The 19574-nt window shown below is 47.1% G+C and overlaps 1 protein-coding gene across 2 annotated transcripts; it reads right to left on the reverse strand.

Moving 5' to 3' along the window:
• Nucleotides 1-926: 926 nt before the first annotated feature.
• On the reverse strand, nucleotides 927-11860 carry ZNF835 (zinc finger protein 835). Of its 2 annotated transcripts, XM_064293425.1 has the most exons (3): nucleotides 11564-11860; nucleotides 11005-11078; nucleotides 927-5575 (listed from the first exon to the last, which is right to left on the reverse strand). In XM_064293425.1, exon 3 carries the CDS (start codon nucleotides 5525-5527, stop codon nucleotides 3899-3901), a length of 1629 nt encoding a protein of 542 aa, XP_064149495.1. In that variant the 5' UTR covers nucleotides 5528-5575; nucleotides 11005-11078; nucleotides 11564-11860; the 3' UTR covers nucleotides 927-3898. The 2 variants fall into 2 exon arrangements, with proteins under 2 accessions (XP_064149495.1, XP_023399395.2); XM_023543627.2 differs by having other exon boundaries at nucleotides 11005-11860.
• Between the last annotated feature and the right edge of the window lie 7714 nt (nucleotides 11861-19574).

Here is a 19574-nt window from a genome sequence, read left to right on the forward strand (position 1 = left end):
CTCTCTTCCCCCAGGGTCTCAGCTTCTCCTGTAGCAGGAGGGACTCAGGGCAGACTCCCGGCTCCCTCCAGCCCTTCCTCTATCCTCGAATCGCCGCAAGGATAGGAGTTCACGTCAGGCCAATCTCCCCTCGCCCAGACAGTGGCTGAGCAGGGTCTCCAACACGAGACGTAACTCAGTGTGGAACCCACTCCCCGCTGGTACAGCCACCCGTGCCTGTACACTCCCACCAGGCAGGCTGCCCTAGAAGTCTTGATGAACAGCTCCATAGACTGAAGCCCGCCTGCCTAACTTCTCCCGCCAGTTCCAAAGGAGTCTGATCAGCAGCTCTCTGCTTCTAGGGGCTTGTTTTTTCTGCTCTCTTGGATGATTGAACTCAGCCCTTTGTGGACATTTCCTGAGGACCTACTGTGTGCCAAGGCCTGGAACACAGAGAGGTACCAATTGTGTCATCCCTGATCCTGAAGGGGTCCAGGGCCAGTCAGAGGCGTTTCAGTTATTCATTGACATTTCCTGAGGACCTACTGTGTGCCGTGCCTGATTAAGGTGAAGTTTGAGGTACAGAAGGGCTCAGAATGGGTGGTCTCTGACCCTGAGGATCTCCGGGGGTGGGGTTGGGAATATTCACACCTTCATTCATTCACCTGACATTTCCTGAGGACCTACTATATGCTGAGCCCTAAGCTGGGCAAAATTTAGGGTATAGAATGACTCAGACATTTTGGCCCCTGATGCTGAATGGCTCCAGGGCTGTTCACTTATTCATTTACCTAACATTTCCTGAGGGCCTACTGTGTGCCAAGGCCTGGGGCAGAGGGAGGAACCAACTGTGTCATTCCTGACCCTGAAGGGGTCCAGGACCAGTCAGGGGGGTTTCACTTGTTCATTTATTCATTCCTTTGACATTTCCTGAGGACCTACTGTGTGCCAAGGCCTGTGTGGAAATGCCAGAACTAGGGTAAAAAGGCAGACAGATGCTGCCCCACCCCACCCCCGATCCCTTACCAACTTCCTTGATGGGGCTAAGAGTTGAGGGGTCTGATGGATGGGGAGTCAGATGTGTCCGTACCTGTGTTTGTGTCCCCACATGCTTTCATCTGTGTCCATGTGTCTGTGTCTCTATGAATCTTGTTTATATCTGTGTTGTCCCCTAAACGCAATGTGCCTCACCCCCTCCACTCCCACTCCCAGTTAGGTTATACACATTAAAGACCTTTTATATTTGAATTATTTTCAAGGCTTGAAACATTTTCTGACAGACTACATCACTTCTTCAAAAAAATTTTTTTGGGGGGCAAGGGAATTTGCACATGGATTCGACACTAGATGATAAACCAAAAAAACCCAAACGTGTTGCCATTAAGTAGATTCTGACTCATAGCAACCCTATAGGACACAGTAGAACTCCCCATGGAGTTTCCAGGGGTATAATCTTTATGGGAGCAGACTGCTACCAGACTGCAGAGCCCCTGGTGGATTCCAACTGCCAACCTTTCAGTTAGCAGCTGAGTGTTTAACCACTGTCCTACCAGGACTCTTTTACACTGGATGATAAAAAAAAAACATAAATCAAACCCACTGCCTTCGAGTTGATTCTGCCTTATAGCGGCTCTGTAAGACAGAGTAGAGATGCCCACAGAGTTTCCAAGGAGCACCTCGTGGATTCAAACTGCCCACCTTTTGGTTAGTAGCTGTAGCTCTTAACCACTACACCACCAGGGTTTCCACACTGGATGATTCTAAGGAATTATTAATTTGGTTAGGTGTGATAATGGTATTGAGCTAGTGTAGAAGATTCTTTTTCTTTTTTTTTTAAAGAGATGTAAGCTAAAATATTTAGGGTGAAGTGAGATCATGTTTGTAATTTAAAGTAGGTCAGGAAAATATACCTACAGATATACATTTTCATGACCTATTTCAAAGTAAATATATGCTACAAAATATGATAAATACTAAAATATATTGAATCTGGGTGGGCACATGGTTGTTTACTGTACTTTATGGAGTCCCTGGGTGGTGCAAACAGTTAAGCATTTGGCTACTCACTAAAAAATTGGAGGTTTGTGTCCACTCAGAGATGCCTCAGAAGAAAGGTCTGGCAATTTACTTCCAAAACATCGGCCATACAAAACCCTATGGAGAATGGAACAACCAAAACGCAATTAAAGAGAACACTGATGCACTGTGAAAAATAAAACTAATGTCACTGAACAATTTGTATAGAAATTGTCAAATGGGAACCTAATTTAGTGTGTAAACTTTCACCAAAAACACAATAAAATATTACTTAAAAAAAAAAACCAAAATCCTTGTGGAGCAGTTTTACTCTGACACACATGGAGTTGTCACGAGTCAGAGATGACTCTGTGGCAGCTGGAATTGAACACCACACATTCTCTCTGAGCTGATCCAAATTTTTTAGACCCTGTCCTCTCAGTAAATGTGCCGACTTGACCGAAGGAGCCAAACTATCTATTCAATTAAGTTTGCTGAGCAAATGCCCACTCTATCATAAAATCAACTCCTAGAGTGCTAGCCAGAGACCTATGGATATGTCTTTGGGTCTACTTGTGTTTGTCACATTAATAATTTTGTGCCAAGAAGGCTGTGGAGGGAGTACAGAGTGGGGTCAGGCAGAACTGGGGCCCATCCTGGCCCTGTGACCCCCCTTGCTGTGTGACCCTGGGCAAGTTACTAAGCTTCTCTGAGCCTCAGTTTCCTCACTGGTAACATGGGGATGATATAGTATGTCTGTTGTGGATTGAACTATGTTCCTCCCAAAAGATGTATTGAATCCTAACCCCTGTACCTGTGAATGTGACCTTGTTTGGGGAAGTAGGGTTTCTCTTTGCAGATGTGATCAGTCAATGGCTTCATACTGGGGTAGAGTTCAACCAAATCCTTTCTGAGTGGTGTCTTATAAAATGGGGGTCACACACAGGGGAAGACAGATGCCATGTAATGACAGAGGCAGATACATCTATCAGCAGCCAAGGACTGCTGGCAGCCACCAGAAACTAGGAGAAAGGCATGGAACACTTGTCTCTCAGGGCTCAATCCCCAGATGGAATCGACATGGCCCAGACCCTGATTTTGGGCTTCTAGCCTTTAGCACTGTGAGACAATACATTTCTGTTTAATGCCACTCACTTTGTGGTATTTTGTTACAGCAACCCTGAAAGACTAAGGGAGTTGCTGGGTGGTACAAACTGCTAACATGCCTGGCTACTAACTAAAAGGTTGGAGGTTTCAGTTCACCCAGAGGTGGCTTGGAAGAAAGGCCTGGCAATGTACATCCAAAAAAATTGGCCATTGGAAACCCTATGGAGCACAGTTCTACTCTGACACAGATGGGGTTGCCATGAGTCAGAATATACTAGATAGCAACTGGTTTTGGTTTAGGAGACTAAGACAGCTCCTCATGGTGTTGTGAGGATGAAAAGGAGGCATACACAATGCTGAGCAGAGTGCCTGGTGTACAGGTTTTTGTTGTTGTTAGGTGCCGTCCAGTTGATTCCAACTCATAGCAACCCCCTGTGTGTCAGAGTAGAAATACTCCATAGCGTTTCATTGTCTGTAATCTTAATGGTTAGGAGTCTGGTGGTGCAGCAGTTAAGCACTCAGCTGCTAACCAAAAGGTCACAATAATAATCTTAATGAAAGCAGATCTCCAGGCCTTTCTTCCATGGCACCTGAGTGGGTTTGAACTTCCAGCCTTTAGGTTAGTTGCTGAGCACAAGCCATTTGCACCACAACAAACTAAATGGAAGCAGATCGCCAGGCCTTTCTTCTGTAGTACTGCTGGGTGGGTTCAAACTGCCAACCTTTAGGTTAGCAGTTGAGCACAAACTGTTCGTACCACCTAAGGTCCTAGGCATACAGATGGTCTCCTTAAATGTTAGCTTTCATTCTTCTGCTGGTCTGCAGCGGTTTCCACGTGGCCCGTAACGGGCTTCTCCGGCCTCTGTGTGCTCAGTTGCTCGGTCAGGAGCGGCTGCTGTGCAAACAAGTCCCCACATTGGCCGCGTGTATGGGGCTTCTCCTCCATGTGCGTCCTCTGGTGGCGGGTGAGCGCCGAGGAGAAGCTGAAGGCCTTGCCGCAGCGGCCGCACTCGTAGGGCTTCTCGCCCGTGTGCACGATGTGGTGCTGGATCAGGTAGGAGCGGTTGCTGAAGGCCTTGCCACACTCGGGGCAGGTGTAGGGCCTCTCCCCGGTGTGCATGCGCTGGTGCCGCGTTAGGGAGGAGCCCTGGCTGAAGCCCTTGCCGCACTCGGAGCACCTGTAAGGCTTCTCACCTGTGTGGATTTTTTGGTGCTCGATGAGCGAGGACACATGGCTGAAGGCGGCCCCACACTCGCCACACCGGTAGGGTTTCTCGCCCGTGTGTACCAGGTGGTGCTGCAGAAGGTGGGTGCGGTTACTGAAGCCCTTGCCGCAGTCTGCGCAGCTGTACGGCCGCTCGCCGGTGTGCGTGCGCTGGTGCTGGCTGAGGTGCGAGACCTGTGTAAAGGACTTGCCGCAGTCGGCACACTTGTAGGGTTTCTCACCCGTGTGGATGCGACGGTGCTCCGCCAGTGAGGCGCTCTGGCTGAAGGGCGCTCCGCACTCGGAGCACCTGTAGGGCTTCTCGCCAGTGTGCGTGCGCTGGTGCTGCGTGAGGTGTGCGGTCTGCGTGAAGGCCCTGGGGCACTGGGCACACCTGTAGGGCTTCTCCTCAGTGTGGATGCGCTGATGGCGGATGAGCGCCGAGGAGAAGCGGAAGGACTTGGCACACTGGGAGCACTCATAGGGCTTCTCACCCGTGTGGATACGCTGGTGCTCCAGGAGGGATGCGCGATTACGGAAGGTCTTGGCGCACCGCCCGCAGGCATAGGGCTTCTCACCAGTGTGCACGCGCTGGTGCTGGCTCAGGTGCGCGAGGCGCGCGAAGGCTTTGCCGCACTCAGTGCACCTGTGGGGCTTCTCACCCGTGTGTGTGCGCCAGTGCGACGCCAGGTAGGAGCCCTGGCTGAAGGCCTTGCCGCACTCGGGGCAGGCGTGCGGCTTCTCGCCTGTGTGCGTGCGCCGGTGCAGCGTCAGGTGCACGCTCTGGCTGAAGGCCCGGCCGCAGTCGGGGCAGGTGAATGGCTTCTCCCCGGTGTGGACCCGCTGGTGCAGGAGGAAGGCTGAACAGTAGCTGAAGGCTTTCCCACAATCCATGCACTTCCACAGCTTCCTAGGGCCGTGGGCTTTCTCCTCCTTGTTGAGATCTGTGTTCTTCTGCTTGAAACTCTTTCGTGGCGTTGTGCTGCACCTCTGCGTCCTGTTTGCGATGGGGATGATGGGAAGACTTAAGCTGGTTTTCAGGGGATGGCCGAATTCATCGTGTTCTGGAATGCTGTCACCAGCAGGGCCTTCCTGGTGGCCCGCAGCCTCTTGCTTCCAGCTGCTTTCCTGGGCTTGCTGGTGGTGCCGTAATGGACCTGCACGTTTCCAGGGTTCTCCCAGCTCACCATTCTGGAGACTGTTGCTCAAGAGTCCTTCCATCTGTTTCCTGCGCTGCCTGCACCGTGACCTTCCCACTTGTCTCCTGATCTGGAAGAAAGGAAAAAAACACAATCAGGTTTGTCATTTGTCTTGGGTGGGAGAAGGCTGGGAGTCCCTTGGTGGCACAAACGGTTAAGCACTGAAAGGTTGGAGGTTGGTACCCACCCAGAGATGCCTCGGAAGAAAGGCCTGGCGATCTGCTTCTGAAAGGGCACAGCCATTGGAAACCCTATGGAGCACACTTCTACTGTGCACACATGGGGTCACCATGAGTCAGAGTTGACTGGACAGCAGCTGGTCTGGTTTAGAAAAGGTTAACAGCTAAACTGGAAGGAATTAGCACAGAGATTCTTACCCTCGGCAGGTGCTATGGATTGAATTAAGTCCCCCAAAGATGTGTGTTGTAAATCCTAACCCGTATACCTGAGGTTATGATCCCATTTGGGAATTGATTTTCTTTGTTATGTTAATAAGGTAATATTAATGCTGGGTGTTTTTTTTTCTTTCTTTCTTTTTTTAAAATTGTGCTTTAGGTGAAAGTTTACACCTCAAGTTAATTTCTCATACAAAAACTTACATATTGTTACGTGACATTAGTTGAAATCACTACCATGTGACAGCACACTCCTCCTTTCCACCCCGGGTTTCTTGTGTCCATCCAACCAGTTCCTGTCCCTTTCTGCCTTCTCATCCTGCCTCTGGACAGGAGCCACACATTTGGTCTCTTGTTTCTAACTGAACTAAGAAGCACACTCTTACGAGCATTATTTTATGTTTTATAGTCCAGTCTAATCTTTGTTTGAAGAATGGGCTTCGGGAATGGTCTTAGTTCTGGGTAACAGAGCGTCTGGGGGCCATAGTTTTGGGGGCTTCTGCAGTCTCTGTCAGACCATTAAGTCTGGTCTTTTTATGTGAATTTGAGTTCTCCTCTGCACTTTACTCCCACTCTGTCCAGTACTCTCTGTTGTGTTCCCTGTCAGGGCAATCATTGGTGGTGTAGGTCAGTACCATCTAGTTCTTCTGGTTTCAGGCTGATGGAGTCTTTGGTTTATGTGAATCTTTTGTCTCTTGGGCTTATAGTTTGTGTCTTTGGTGTTCTTCATTCTCCTTTGTTCCAAGTGGGTTGGGACTAATTGATGCATCTTAGATGGCCACTTGTAACCTTTTAAGGCCCCAGACACCACTCACCAAAATGGGATGCAGAACATTTTCTTAATAAACTTGGTTATGCCAATTGACCTAGATGTCCCCCAAATGTAGGGTGTGTTTTGAGTCAATCTCTTTTGAGATATAAAAAGAGATTAGGCAAAGAGAAAGGGGAAGATAGATGCCATGTCATATGAAGATCACCCAGGAGCTGACAGAGGGATAATGCCTTCCCCTAGAGCCAGGTCCCTGAATTTGGACTTCTGGCCTCCTAACCTGTGAGAAAATAAATTTGTTTGTTAAAGCCATCCATGTATGGTATTTCTGTTACAGCAGCACTAGATAACTAAGGCAGCATGGTTGACATCTTGGGGACAGCTCATTCTTTCCTGTAGGGCCATCCTGTGCACTGTAGGATGTTTAGCAGCATCCCTGGCCTCCACCCACTAGATGCCAGGAGCACACCTCCGCTCAAGTCACGACAACCAAAAATGTCTCCAGACATTGCCAAATGTCTCCTGGGGGACAGAACCACCCCTGACTGGGAGTCACTAGCTTAGTGGAACGGAAAACAATTTGAAAAGTTTCAGTGTGGCCATATGGATTAATTTCCTAGGGCTGTTGTTAAAATTTTTGAGGCTATGTGGTGCAAATGGTTGTGCTCAGCTGCTAACTTAGTGGTTGGCAGTTCAAACTCACCCAGTGGTGTCACGGAAGAAAGGCCTGGCAATCTGCTTCTATAAAGATCACAGCCAAGAAAACCCTATGGAGCAGTTCTACTCTGTAACACATGGGGGTTTTCAAGACTGTGACCTTTTGGGAGCAGATCACCAGGCCTGTCTTCTGAGGTGCCTCTGGGCAGATTTGAACCACCAGCCTTTTGGCTAGTAGTCAGTGCTTAACCATTTGCACCACCCAGGGACTACTGTAAAGACAGTTATTGTTGTTGGGTGCCATCGAGTCAATTTTTGACTCATAGTGACCCCATGTGACAGAGTAGAACTGCCCCATAGGGTTTTTTTGGCTAAAATCTTTACGGAAATAGATGGCTGGGTCTTGCTCCCAAGCCACTGGGTAGTTTAAACTGCCACCTTTTCAGTTAGCAGCCGAGTGCTTAACTATTGCACCACTGGGTTCCTGTAAAAACAGTACAACGATTCAATAATCAAGCCCATTTACTGAGCGTTTTCTATGTGTCAGGCCCGATTCTGAGCTCCTAATAGGAATTTACTCATTCCCAGCCAGGCCGACACCTTGATTGCAGCCTTATGAGACCCTAGGCAGAGAGCCTAGACAAGCTTGCAGAATTCCTGATCTATAGAACTATGAGATAATATAGGTATGAACAGGTACTTCACCGAAGAAGACATTCAGGCAGCTAACAGATACATGAGAAAATCCTCATGATCATTATCCATTAGAGAAATGCAAATCAAAACTACAATGAGATTCCATCTCACTCCAATAAGGTTAGCAGTAATCCAAAAAAAAAAAAAAAAACCAAAATAATAAATGTTGGAGAGATTGTGGAGAGACTGGAACACTTATACAGTGCTGGTGCGAATGTAAAATGGTACAACCACTTTGGAAATCCATTTGGCGCTTCCTTAAAAAGCTATAAACAGAACTACCATACAATCCAGCAATCCGACTCTTTGGAATATATCCAAGAAAAATAAGAGTGGTGCCACGAATAGATATATGCACACCCATGTTCACTGCAGCACTGTTCACAATAGCAAAAAGATGGAAACAACCTAGGTGCCCATTAACAGATGAACAGATGAACAAAGTATGGTATATTCACACAATGGAATACAAATGCCACGATAAAGAACAAGGATGAATCTGCGAAACATACTGTGGATCAATCTGGAAGGCATTATGCTGAGTGAAATTAGTCAGTCACAAAAGGACAAATACTGTATGAGACCACAATTTTAAGAACTCAAGAAAAGGTTTAAATATGGAAGAAAACATTCTTTGATGGTTAGGAGGGTTGGGAGGGAGGGAGAGGGGTATTCACTAACTAGATAAAAAAGTAGACAAGAATTATTTTAGGTGAAGGGAAGGACAACCAGACTAAACCAAGCCTAGAAGTTTCCTGAATACAACCAAACACTTCAAGGAACAGAGTAGCAGGGGTGGGGATTTGGGGACCATGGTTTCAGGGGACATCTAGGTCAACTGGCATAACAAAGTTTATTAAAGTGGGATGTTCTGCATCCCATTTTGATGAGTGGCATCTGGGGTCTTAAAAGCTAGCCAGGGGGGCTTGGGGACTATGGCTTCAGGGGATGTCTAAGTCAACTGGCAAAATAAATTCTATTAAGAAAACATTCTGCATCCCACTTTGAAGTGTGGCCTCTGGGGTCTTAAACGCTAGCAAGCGGCCATCTAAGGTGCATCAATGAGTCTCAACCCACCTGGATCAAAGGAGAATGAAGAACACCGAGGTCACAAGGTAATTATAAGCCCAAGAAACAGAAAGGGCTACATGAACAGAGACTACATCATCCTGAGACCAGAAGAACTAGACAGTGCCCGGCCACAACTGATGACTGCCCTGACAGGGAGCACAACAGAGAACCCCTGAGGGAGCAGGAGAACAGTGGGATGCAGACCCCAAATTCTCATAAAAAGACCAGATTTAATGGTCTAAGACTAGAAGAATCCCGGCGGTCATGGTCCCCAAACCTTCTGTTGGCCCAGGACAGGAACCATTCCCAAAGCCAACTCATCAGACATAGATTGGATTGGACAATGGGTTGGTGAGAGATGCTGATGAGGAGTGAGCTACTTGCATCAGGTGGACGCTTGAGACTATGTTGGCATCTCCTGTCTGGAGGGGAGATGGGAGGGTAGAGGCGGTTAGAAATTGGCAAAACAGTCACAAAAGGAGAGACTGGAAGGAGGGAGCGGGCTGACTCATTAGGGGGAGAGTAAGTGGGAGTATGTAGTAAGGTGTATATAAGTTTATATGTTAAGAGACTGACTTGATTTGTAAACTTTCACTTAAAGCACAATAAAAACTATTAAAAAAAAAAAAAAGCTAGCCAGTGGCCATCTAAGATATATCAATTGGTCCCAACCTACCTGGAGCAAAGGAGAATGAAGAACACCAAAGACACAAGGAAAATATTAGCCCAAGAGACAGAAAGGGCCACATAAACCAGAGACTCCAACAGCCTGAGACCAGAAGAACGACATGGTGCCCGACTACCACCAATGACCACCCTAACGGGGAACACAACAGAGAGTCCCTGATGGAGCAGGAGAAAAGTGGGGTGCAGAACTCAAATTTTAGTAAAAAGACCAGACTTAGTGGTCTGACTGAGACAGGAGGGACCCTGGAACACATGGCCTCCAGACTCTCTACTGGCCCAAAATTAAAACCATTCCCAAATCTGACTCTTCCGACAAAGATTAGTCTGGACTATAAGACATAAAATCATACTTGTGAAGAGTGTGCTTCTCAGCTGAAGCAGATACATGAGACTAACAGGCAGCTCCTGCCCGAGGCGGGATGAGAAGGGAGAAAGGGAGCTGATTGAATGGACACAGGAAACCTGGGGTGGAAAGGAGGAGTGTGCTGTCACATTATAGGCGTGGCAACTAGGGTCACATAACAATGTGTATATAAATTTTTGTAGGAGAAACTAACTTGAACTATAAGCTTTCACTTGAGGCACAATTAAAAAAAAAAGAATAAAGGGATGCAATTTAAGCTGATACTTTTGGGGTCATTTGTCATGCAGCATGGGAAATGAATACAACTGTCACAACACTCTTACGAGGTGGGTGATACTGTGAGCTTCATTGCGCAGATGAGGCAACTGAGGTACTAACTCGTCCAAGTCCACACAGGTAGTATATGGTGAGTGCAAAGGGCCTGGGGCAGGAATATGACAAGTAAACTGAAACCAAATTTGTTGCCATTGAGTCTTTTCCAACTCATAGCAACCCTATAGGACAGAGGAGAACTGCCGCATAGAGTTTCCAAGGCTGTAATCTTTACGGAAGCAAACTGCCCTATCTTTCTCCCACAGAGCGGCTGGTGGGTTTAAAGCATCGACCTTTCAGTTAGAGTTTAGCACTTAACCACTGTGCCACCAGGGCTCCTTGTGATGAGTAATAGAGGCAAAGAAAGTAAAGGGACCAAGAGCAGAGTGACTGAGGCAGAGAGCAGGGGATTAAGGTATTGGGGGAGCGAGGGTCATGCCGTTCAGGACTTCATGGGGAGGACGGTGTTGGTGGAAACCATGCTGGTGCCACCTCCACAGATAGCCCTCAGGCCACCACCAGGCCCCAGAGCAATCAGCTATACACACCTCGTGGTCTTGAGAGGTCAGGTGCTGCGTCACTCAGGCTATGGCCATGGGGCCTCAACAATCCTATTCAGCGTCTGTGGGAGAAAGGAACAAGGACTCGTGAAGGAAGATGCTGGGGCAAACACAGGCAGGCGGAGCAGAAACGCAGGGTGCGGGCGGTGGACCCCTCTACCCCGTAAAGCTGGCGCTACATGTAGGGTGTCTTGGGGGACAGGGTGAGGAAGTGGTTTGCAGGGCTGAGTAAACCTGGGATGATTACATACACAAACAAGCAATCGAAGGATAATTGATTTCTGTTGTTGTTGTGTGCCTTTGCGCTGATTCTGACTCACAGTAATCCCATGTGACGTTAGTAGAACTGCTCTATAGGGTTTCTTAGGCTGTAATCTTTAGAGGAGCATTTTGCCAGGTCTTTCTCCTGCAGAGCCGCTGGGTGAGTTTGAACCTCCAACCTTCTGGTTAACAGCTGAGTGCTTAACTGTTTGTGCCACCAGGGCTCTTAAATGGTTTCTAGGGCTGGGTAATGGGGACATTACTGGTTCAACGGTAGAATTGTCACCTTCCATGTGGGAGTCCTGGGTTTGGTTCCTGGCCAGTGCACCTCATGCACAGCCACCATCTGTCTGTCAGTGCAGGCTTGTGTGTTGCTATGATGCTGAACTGGTTTCGGCAGAGCTTCCAGACTAAGACAGGCTAGGAAGAAAGGCCTGGCAATTGACTTCTGAAAATCAGCCAGTGAAAACCCTATGGGTCACAATGGTCTGATTTTCAACTGATCATAGTGATGACGCAGGACCAAGCAGTGTTTTGTTCTGTTCTGCATGGGGTCGTCAGGAGGCAGGGGCCAACTCTACAGCAGCTGACAACAACTGAAGGAAAAAAAAAAAAAACCATTGCTGTCCAGTCGATTCCGACTCATAGTGACCTTACAGGACAGAGTAGAACTGCCCCATAGGGTTTCCAAGGAGCAGATGGTGGACTCAAACTGCTGACCTTTTAGTTAGCAGCCGAGTTCTTAATCACTGCGCCAGCAGGGCGCTGACAACAACATGGCTGGATAAACCCAGGAGAGTGACCTACATGAACAGGCAACCAAAGGGAGACGCAGACATACTTGGGTCAGACGTACAGAGCATGCCACACACTAAGACACACACACATGGGTCGCACACAACATACCCCAGCTTCATGCTGGCTGACACAAACACTCTGAACAGGTGCACCCTCAGACACATGTGGAGTCAGACCCCTCACACCCAGTGACACACGGGGACACACCTGCACAGGTGAATGCTTGTGCAAACATACAGTGATACATGGAACACACCTGCACACATACACAAACACTAACAAAGAAGTCCTCCCCAAATACAAGCAAGTAGTCATGTATCTGCACAGCTCCAGGTGCTCCATGATGATGATCACGCAAGCACACAGGGTCTGGGGCACGCAGAGTTATACACATACCAAGTAAACACACAGCATGCCTCGAGTGAAGAGGTACACAGAGGGACAGGTTCACACACACAGCACCCGGCTCCATGCACTGAGATACACCTGGTACACACACAGGTACACCTGGACACACAAAGGTATATCTGGACACACCTGGCCATGAAAAGTACGCCTGGACACACCTGGCACACACAGGTACACCTGGACACACATATAGGTACACCTGGATGGGAAGAGCCTCATATATATGCAAAGCCACACATGTGCAGGTTCTGCCACATGTAGATGCACACACCTAGTGACCCCATGATACACAGTGTTTCACACACACATCTTACACACCTGCATGTCCCTCTCCTTGCAGCCACACCCATGCACACCAAGTCACAGCCACCCCTTGGCCTCCTGACTTCAAGCTGGCTGGCACACGCAACCCACACAGCTGCACACTCAGACACACATGTGGAGTCAGATCCCTCACATCCAGGAGAACAAGTTCCATACGCGCCCAAAGTCACACGTATGTGCAGATACCCAACTGCACACAGACACACAATCTGTGCACACAGACACACACTCTGTGCACACAGCTTCACCTTCACGGGCACGTGCTGCAGGAGTCAGCTTGTGCAAACACAGTGACATACAGTTGGACTCATGCAGAGTCAAACACAGTGACACCTGCACAGGTTAACACTGCTGGAGTCACATACGTGCAGGCAGACACACACGCACACACTACACACGGACACACAGAAACACTCGCGCATGCCCACACTGTACACCCGCACCTGCCCCTGCGTCCCGGGACCAGCTCCGAAGGTTGTGGGCGGCTCCCGCTGAACCCAGATGATTCGGGTCAGATTCTCCTGGGTCCCCGGCCCAGCCAAGCCTGCGTGGAACCCCCTGTGACCCCTTGTCCTGCCGTGGCGCGGACACTCAGGGCCCACTGGTCAATGCACAGCCCCAAGTGCCAGGCGCTTGCGCGCCAGGAGAGAGCTTGTCTGCCCAGGGCCCAGAAAAACTACAACTCCCAGAAAGCACCGGGCTGTGCCTGCGCAGTAAGTAGCCTGGGTCACGGAAACTACAATTCCTAGAGGCCTTGTATGCTCTAGTGGGTTTGGGTTTCAGTGGGTTTGGGACTATGGGTCCCAACGGCCTTGGGCACCCAAGGCGGGCAAGGCGGCTGGGGGCGGGGCTTGGGCATGTCTGCCTATAGCCACGCCCACAACAGGTTGAGGGCGGGATGGTGGGCGTGGTCCGTCAATACGGGGGCGGTGCCCCTCAAGGGAGGGACAGAAAAAAATATATAAAATAACCTGATTCTGAGGACCAGAGAGGCTGTCACTTGCCCTAGGCCACACAACCCAGAAAGGGCTGGGGTTGGCACCCTACAGTTAACCTTTAAGCCATGCAGAAACCCTTTTTTTCTAGAAGCCATTTATCTCAGGGAGTTGATATTATTCCAGCACAAAGCAAAGAAGATAACAAATTCATCAACATGAATTAATAATAATAATAAACAGGTATCTCGGTGGTGAAAACAATTTGTGGCTAACCAAAAGGCTGGCGGTTCAAGCCTATCCAGCAGTGCCATGGAAGAAAGTCCTGGCAACCTGCTTCTGTTACGATTGTTGTTGTTGGATGCTGTGGAATCGATTCCTATTCATAGGAATCTTGTAGGACAGAGTAGAACTGCCTCATAAGGTTTTCTAGGCTATAATTTTTATGGAAGCAGATGGCTAGATCTTTCTCCTGCAGAACTGCTGGGTGGGTTTGAATCTCCACCCTTTCCATTAGCAGCTGATTGCTTAACTGTTGTGCCACCCGGGCTCCTTTCCATTAAGATTACAGCCAAGAAAACTCTGTGGACCAGTTCTACTCTGTAACACATGGGGTTGCCATGAGTCAGAATCAACTCGACAGTAATGAGTTTTTTTTTTTTTTTTATGTAGGATTTACTGTTGGCCAAACAAAAAACCAAACCCATTGCCGTTGAGTAGATTCTGACTCATAGTGACTGTATAGGACAGAGTAGAACTGTCCCATAGGGTTTCCAAGGAGCAGCTGGTGGATTTGAACTGCCAACTTTTTGATCTTACTTCTAGAAATATATCCTAGAGAAATAAGAGCCATCACACGAATAGACATACGCATACCCGTGTTCATTGCAGCCTTGTTCACAATAGTGAAAAGATGGAGACAACCTAGATGCCCATCAACAGATGAATGGATGAACAAACTGTGATTCATGCACACAATAGAGCACTACACAACAATAAAGAACAATGATGAATCTGCAAAGCATCTCATAACATGGATGAATCTGGAAGGCATTATGCTGAGTGAAATAAGTCAATCACAAAGGGACAAATACTGTATGAGACCACTACTATAAAAACTCATGAAAAGGTTTACACACAAAAAGAAACAATCTTTGATGATTATGAGGGGTAGCAGGGGTGGGGATGGAAAAACACTAAATAAACCCATTGCTGTCAAGTCAATTCTGACTCATGGGGACTCTATAGGGCAGAGTAGAACTGCCCCAAAAGTTTCTAGGGAACGCCTGGTGGATTTGAACTGCTGACATTTTGGTTAGCAGCTGTAGCACTTAACCACTACGCAACCAGGGTTTCCAAACACTAAATAGACAATAGATAAGTTGTAACATTCGTGAAGGGTAAGACAGTACACAATACTGGGGAAGTCAGCACAGCTCATCCAAGGAAAGATCATGAAAGCTCCACAGACACATCCAAACTCCCTGAGGGACCGAATTACTGGGCTGAGGGCTGTGGGGACCATAATATCAGGAAACATTTAGCTCAATTACCATAACATAGTTTATAAAGAAAACGTTCTACATTCTACTTTGGTGAGTAGTGTCTGGGGTCTAAAAAGCTTGTGAGTGGCCATCTAAGAGATTCCACTGGTCTCACCTTTTCGGGAGCAAGGGAGAATGAGGAAAACCAAAGACACACAAGGAAAAGATTAGTCCAAAGGACTAATGACCACAAGTACCATAACCTCCACCAGACTGAGTCCAGCACAAGTAGATGGTGTCCAGCTACCCCCACTGACTGCTCTGACAGGGATCACAATAGAGGGTCCCAGACAAATGTAGAACAAAATTCTAACTCACAAAAAAAGATCAGACTTATTGGCCTGACAGAAACTGGAGAAATACTGAGTATGGCCCCTGGACACTATTTTGCCTCATTAATGAAGTCACTCCTGAGGTTCACCCTTCAGCCAAAGAGTAGACAGGCCCATAAAACAAAATGAGCCTAAAGGGGCACACCAGCCCAGGGGCAAGGACTAGAAGGCTAGAGAGGGCAGGAAAGCTGGTAATAGGGAACCCAAGGTCAAGAAGGGGAGAGTGTTGACATGTTGTGGGGTTGGTAACCAATGTCACAACAGTATATGTACTAATTGTTTAATGAGAGGCTAGCTTGTTCTGTAAACCTTCATCTAAAGTATAATAAATAAATAAAGAGGATTAGGGTGGGATGTAACACCCTTACTCAGATCACAGCCCTGATCTGTCGTAAGAAGAGTGTCCCTGGGGTATGGCCTTCATTACCTTTTCTCTTATAAAAGATAAAAGGAGAGAGATGTGAGCAGAGAGATAGGGACCTCAACCACCAAGAAAGATGCACCAGAAGTGGAGCATGTCCTTTGGACCCAGAGTCTCTGTGCTGAAAAGCTCTTAGACACGGGGAAGATTGATGATAAGGACCTTCCCCCAGAGTTGACAGAGAGAGAAAGCCTTCCACCGGAGCTAGCACCCTGAATTTGGATTTCTGGCCTCCTAGACTGTGAGAGAATAAATTTCTGTTTGTTAAAGCCCTCAACTTGTGGTATTTCTGTTATAGCAGTACTAGATAACTAAGACACTACCTAAGCTAATACAAACCTGAGGTAGAAAATCTGAACATACCCGTAACAAGAGAAGAGATTGAACAGGTAAAAAAAAAATCCCTGGCCCTGATGGCTTCACTGGAGAATTCTACCAAACATTCAGAGAAGAGCTCATATCAGTACTTCTCAAACTATATCAGAACATATAAAAGGAAAGGATACTTCCCAACTCATTCTATGAAGCCAGCATAACCCTGATACCAAAACCAGGCAAAGACATCACATACACAAAAAAGGAAAGTTACAGACCAATACCACTCATGTATGTAGATGCAAAAGTTCTCAACAAAATTCTAGCCAATAGAGTTCAGCATCATATTAAAAAAATACACCGGAGGAGGCGAGGCCAAGATGGCGGACTAGGTAGATGCTACCTCGGATCCCTCTTGCAACAAAGACTCAGAAAAACAAGTGAATCGATCACATACATAACAATCTACAAACCCTGAACAACAAACACAGATTTAGAGACGGAAAATGAACAAATATGGGGAAGCAGCGACTGTTCTCGGAGCCTGGAGCCAGCGTCCCAGTCAGGTAACCTTGGCGCCGAGATTAGGTCTGGGCCCAGGGGAGCTGAACTCATAAATCTTGTGACAGCGCAAACAAGGGGTGCAGCCCTACCCCCCTGAACTGAACCCGGGAGGGGGCCCAGCCGGTCCGCGCTGGCGGCGTGGCGATGCGGCTGGTGGGAGAAGTCTCCAGGAGGCAGTGACTGGTTTTGGAGCCGGGAGTGCAGCGTCCCAGCCGGGGAACCTTGGCGCCAGGCTTTTGACTGGGCGCTGTCATGGCCCAAGCACGGTGCCCAGCTCTACTCCCCTGAACTAACCCTGGGAGGGGGCCCAGCCGGTCTGCGGAGGCGGCGCAGCCACGCGACTGACGGGACGAGAAGTCCCCGGGAGGCAGCGACTGATTTTGGAACCGGGAGTACAGCGTCCCAGCAGGGGAACCTTGACGCTGGGCTCTGGACTGGCAGCGGAGGATCTGACCGCGGCTTCAGCGGGCTAGACCCCCGGGGGCCCCACACAGCCAGCACACATAGGCGACACGCCCCTTGGGAATCTCAGATAAAATAGTCATTCCAAGCAAGACAAGCAACTCTGGCTATATTCCAAGGTGCTACTCTCCTATCTCTCTGATCCCTCCCCACCCTCCCCACGCAGCTTCATTTACATTGGAATTTCCTGAGCCAGAGGGAGAACAGCTCCGGCTCCGTGGCGGCTTTGCTTGCCCCCCCCCTTTTTTGTTCTTTTGGTCTTTTCCTAACCCACTCTTCCGGCCTGAGAGAAGGAACCACAAAAAACCCAGGGACCAAAAATCCATTCCTAATTAGACTAAAAACACAGAACCAGCTACAGCCAAGCGTATATGATCCAAATCTCGGACTTTCATCCTTACAGGGAACAAGGCAGCAGTTATAATCCAAAGGCAGTTCTGATAGGGATCTGACTGCTTTTTTTTTTATCAGATTTTGTGGAAAAACAAGTTTCCCAGTGATGGCTCGGAGACAGCAGTCCATATCAAACCACATAAAGAAGCAGACCATGACAGCTTCTACAACCCCTCAAACAAAAGAATCAAAATCTTTCCCAAATGAAGATACAATCCTGGAATTATCAGATACAGAATATAAAAAACTAATTTACAGAATGCTTCAAGACATCACAAACGAAATAAGGGAAACTGCAGAAAAAGCCAAGGAACACACCGATGAAACAGTTGAAGAACTCAAAAAGATTATTCAAGAACATAGTGGAAAAATGAATAAGTTGCAAGAATCCACAGAGAGACAGCATTCAGAAATCCAAAAGATTAACAATAAAATTACAGAATTAGACAATGCAATAGGAAGTCAGAGGAGCAGACTCGAGCAATTAGACTGCAGACTGGGACATCTGGAGGACCAGGGAATCAACACCAACATAGCTGAAAAAAAATCAGATAAAAGAATTTAAAAAAATGAAGAAACCCTAAGAATCATGTGGGACTCTATCAAGAAGGATAACTTGCATGTGATTGGAGTCCCAGAACAGGGAGGGAGGACACAAAACACAGAGAAAATAGTTGAAGATCTCCTGACAGAAAACTTCCCTGACATCATGAAAGACGAAGGGATATCTATCCAAGATGCTCATCGAACCCCATTTAAGATTGATCCAAAAAGAAAAACACCAAGACATATTATCATCAAACTTGCCAAAACCAAAGATAAAGAGAAAATTTTAAAAGCAACCAGGGAGAAAAGAAAGGTTTCCTTCAAGGGAGAATCAATAAGAATAAGTTCAGACTACTCAGCAGAAACCATGCAGGCAAGAAAGGAATGGGACGACATATACAGAGCACTGAAGGAGAAAAACTGCCAGCCAAGGGTCATATATCCAGCAAAACTCTCTCTCAAATATGAAGGCGAAGTTAAGATATTTACAGATAAACACAAGTTTAGAGAATTTGCAAAAACCAAACCAAAGCTACAAGAAATACTAAAGGATGTTGTTGGGTCAGAAAACCAATAATATCAGATACCAGCACAACACAAGGTCACAAAACAGAACATCCTGATATCAACTCAAATAGGGAAATCTAAAAACAAATTAGGATTAATTGAAAAAAATGCTCATAACAGGGAATCACTGAAGTCAATATGTAAAAGATCACAAAAACAAAAAGAGGGACTAAATACAGGTGGCATAGAACTGCCATATGGAGAGTGACAGAAGGCGATATAGAACAATACAAGTTAGGTTTTTACTTAGAAAAATAGGGGTGAATATTAAGGTAACCACAAAGAGGTATAACAACCCCATAACTCAAGATAGAAGCCAAGAAAAACGTAACGACTCAACAAACAAAGTCAAACACTACGAAAATGAGGATCTCACAATTTACTAAGAAAAACGTCTCAGCACAAAAAAGTATGTGGAAAAATGAAATTGTCAACAACACACATAAAAAGGCATCAAAATGACAACACTAAACACTTATTTATCTATAATTACGCTGAATGTAAATGGACTAAATGCACCAATAAAGAGACAGAGAGTCTCAGACTGGATAAAGAAACACGATCCGTCTATATGCTGCCTACAAGAGACACACCTTAGATTTAGAGACACAAACAAACTAAACCTCAAAGGATGGAAAAAAATATATGAAGCAAACAATAAGCAAAAAAGAAGAGGAGTAGCAATATT

Source organism: Loxodonta africana, chromosome 11 (genome assembly GCF_030014295.1).
Source record: "Loxodonta africana isolate mLoxAfr1 chromosome 11, mLoxAfr1.hap2, whole genome shotgun sequence".
Lineage (NCBI taxonomy): Eukaryota > Metazoa > Chordata > Mammalia > Proboscidea > Elephantidae > Loxodonta > Loxodonta africana.

What these genes read in the sequence shown, in the direction of transcription:
- ZNF835 (XM_064293425.1), bottom strand. Translation starts at nt 5,527, where the DNA reads ATGGAAGGACTCTTGAGCAACAGTCTCCAGAATGGTGAGCTGGGAGAA.